General features: G+C 45.0%; 1 protein-coding gene and 1 long non-coding RNA gene across 2 annotated transcripts; one reads left to right on the top strand and one right to left on the bottom strand.

Moving 5' to 3' along the window:
- LOC145738071 (60S ribosome subunit biogenesis protein NIP7 homolog) lies at positions 1-909 on the top strand. The gene is made up of 3 exons (XM_081992926.1): positions 1-263; positions 334-559; positions 617-909. Exons 1-3 carry the CDS (start codon positions 208-210, stop codon positions 875-877), a joined length of 543 nt encoding a protein of 180 aa, XP_081849052.1. The 5' UTR covers positions 1-207; the 3' UTR covers positions 878-909.
- On the bottom strand, positions 748-1536 carry LOC145738075 (uncharacterized). Its single transcript, XR_014180571.1, has 2 exons — positions 1167-1536; positions 748-1105 (listed from the first exon to the last, which is right to left on the bottom strand). It is a non-coding gene; the product is annotated as an uncharacterized LOC145738075 (long non-coding RNA).
- Between the last annotated feature and the right edge of the window lie 1195 nt (positions 1537-2731).

Below are 2731 nucleotides of genomic sequence, written 5' to 3'. Positions count from 1 at the left end.
GTGACTGTGGGATCATAACGCTCTCAGTAGGCGTGGCGGTATTAGCGTGCGAGCGAGAGAGAGACAGCAACCGATTTGACAGAGGTTTTGACAGCTGTCAGCCGGGTAACCTAACCACTAACCACACTTTTGTGTTTGTGGTCGTTTCCAAGTGGATTTACCACTCAAAAGCAGTTAAGAAGCCAAAGCAGTTTGAAAAAGGACAAAATGAAGCGTTTAACCGAACAAAGGACTAAAGTGCTGTTGGAAAAACTCACCAAATAGTAAGCGGTTGGTTTGAGGTTAGTTTTGGCCCCCTTCGGGGGGGCGCTAAGTAAGCCCCTTAAATTGCAGCATCGGACCCAACGTGAAGCAACTGATCGAACGTCCCGACGGCATTTACTGTTTCCGGGAACAAAAGGACCGAGTCTACTACGTTTCCGTGAGGATCCTGAAACTGGCCAACACGATGCCCGCAGACAATTTGGTCACGGTGGGCACTTGTTTCGGCAAGTTTACCAAAACCGGCAAATTCCGCTTGCACATCACCGCCTTGAACTATTTAGCGCCCTACGCTCAGGTAAACCCTCTCCCATTCCCCAGTCGAGTGGTCCAGCTTAACATCCCCGAGTTTCAGTGTAAATTATGGTTGAAATCCTCTGCGGAACAACAGTTTTTGTACGGACACAACGTCACCAAAGCGGGTTTGGGAAGAATCAGCGAAAATTGCGACAAATACCAGGGAGTGCTCGTCTACAGCATGTCGGATTTACCTTTAGGATTTGGGGTGGCCGCGCGCAGCACCGGCGAATGTAAAATGGCCGATCCCTTGGCCGTGGTGTGTTTCCATCAGGCCGACATCGGCGAATACATACGATCCGAGGAGGATTTACTCTAAAAACAAGTAAAATAAACTAAATTTAGTATTTTTATTGTTGTTTTCCTGGAATTTGAGGTTATACTTCCGTAAATGACGGATGACAGCCCGTGCTGAAGTTTCTGACAGATGACAAGTGATTAGAGTGTTGCCGTCTCTTTCTGGCTTGGACAAAATTTTTTTAGTGAGGTTAGGTGGTTGTTTTAAGGGTAATCAAGCTTAAATGGGTCATTTTAGGGTGTTGCAGGGCTAAAATTCGCGGTGAAACCCTGAAAAATGTTTACCAGACGCTGTTGCATACCGTAAGTACCCGTTTTCCTGTCAAATTACACTTTTTCCGGCCAAGCTTGATAACCCATCGACTGTGGCTGTTTGACAGGCATTTTTCACTGAAATTGCCCCTTTTCCAGCTGTTTTACAGTGATTTAAGATCACTGACCTAAGCGTACTCTAAAATACACTAAAATTAGCTGACTAGAGGCTTCTGGCAACTCAAAATGTTCTCCAGAGGCATCTGGCAGGTTTGAAACAGTCTTAGAAGAGTCCAGAGGCTTCTGGCAACTAAAAATGGCTGCCAGAAGCCTCTGACACATGAAAAACAGTCTTGACAAGCTCAAGAAGGTTTCAGAGGCTTCTGGCAACTAAAAATGGCCTCCAGAGGCATCTGGCAGGTTTGAAACAGTCTTAGAAGAGTGCAGAGGCTTCTGGCAACTCTAAATAGCCTCCAGAGGCTTCTGGCAACTAAAAATGGCTGCCAGAGGCCTCTGGCACATTAAAAACAGTCTTGACAAGCTCAAGAAGGTTTCAGAGGCTTCTGGCAACTAAAAATGGCCTCCAGAGGCCTCTGGCAGCTTTAAAACAGTCTTAGAAGAGTCCAGAGGCTTCTGGCAACTAAAAATGGCTTCTAGAGGCCTCTGGCACATTAAAAACAGTCTTGACAAGCTTAAAGAAGGTTTCAGAGGCTTCTGGCAACTAAAAATGGCCTCCAGAGGCCTCTGGCAGCTTTAAAACAGTCTTAGAAGATTCCAGAGGCTTCTGGCAACTCAAAATGGCCTCCAGAGGCCTCTGGCACATCAAAAACAGTCTTGACAAGCTTAAGAATGTTTCAGAGGCTTCTGGCAACTAAAAATGGCCTCCAGAGGCCTCTGGCAGCTTTAAAACAGTCTTAGAAGATTCCAGAGGCTTCTGGCAACTAAAAATGGCTTCTAGAGGCCTCTGGCACATTAAAAACAGTCTTGACAAGCTCAAGAACGTTTCAGAGGCTTCTGGCAACTAAAAATGGCTGCCAGAGGCCTCTGGCACATTAAAAACAGTCTTGACAAGCTCAAGAACGTTTCAGAGGCTTCTGGCAACTAAAAATGGCTGCCAGAGGCCTCTGGCACATTAAAAACAGTCTTGACAAGCTTAAAGAAGGTTTTAGAGGCTTCTGGCAACTAAAAATGGCCTCCAGAGGCATCTGGCAGGTTTAAAACGGTCTTAGAAGAGTCTAGAGGCTTCTGGCAATTCAAAATGGCCTCCAGAGGCATCTGGCAAAAAAAAAAAAAAATCGTTTCAAGACAAATAAAGGAAGAAACCGAGTCAGTTTGGAAGGATGGGAATTTTCTTGACAATTTGGTGGATTCAAATTAATTTATTATTTTAAAATAATCGTTTACATTAATCAATAAATCGGCGAAGTAAAACAAAATGGCCGCCGGGTGCGGTGGATAAAAATTAAAAATTAAATTTAGTTGACCGTCAAAAGATGGCGCTCTATCTGAAACCGCGCACGCTCAAATGCCCTGGAAAACAAAAAAAAGAGGTTAAACGTCTAAATCACAGTTTGGCGGCCATTTTGAATCACACCGGAGGAAAACCGGCCCCCAGCTCTCTTTG

Source organism: Ips typographus, linkage group LG15 (genome assembly GCF_016097725.1).
Source record: "Ips typographus isolate SLU linkage group LG15, UJ_Ityp_2.0, whole genome shotgun sequence".
NCBI classification, from domain to species: Eukaryota; Metazoa; Arthropoda; class Insecta; order Coleoptera; family Curculionidae; genus Ips; species Ips typographus.
The sequence above is the reverse complement of the archived record's forward strand: the minus strand, read 5'-3'. Positions and strand labels throughout refer to the sequence as shown.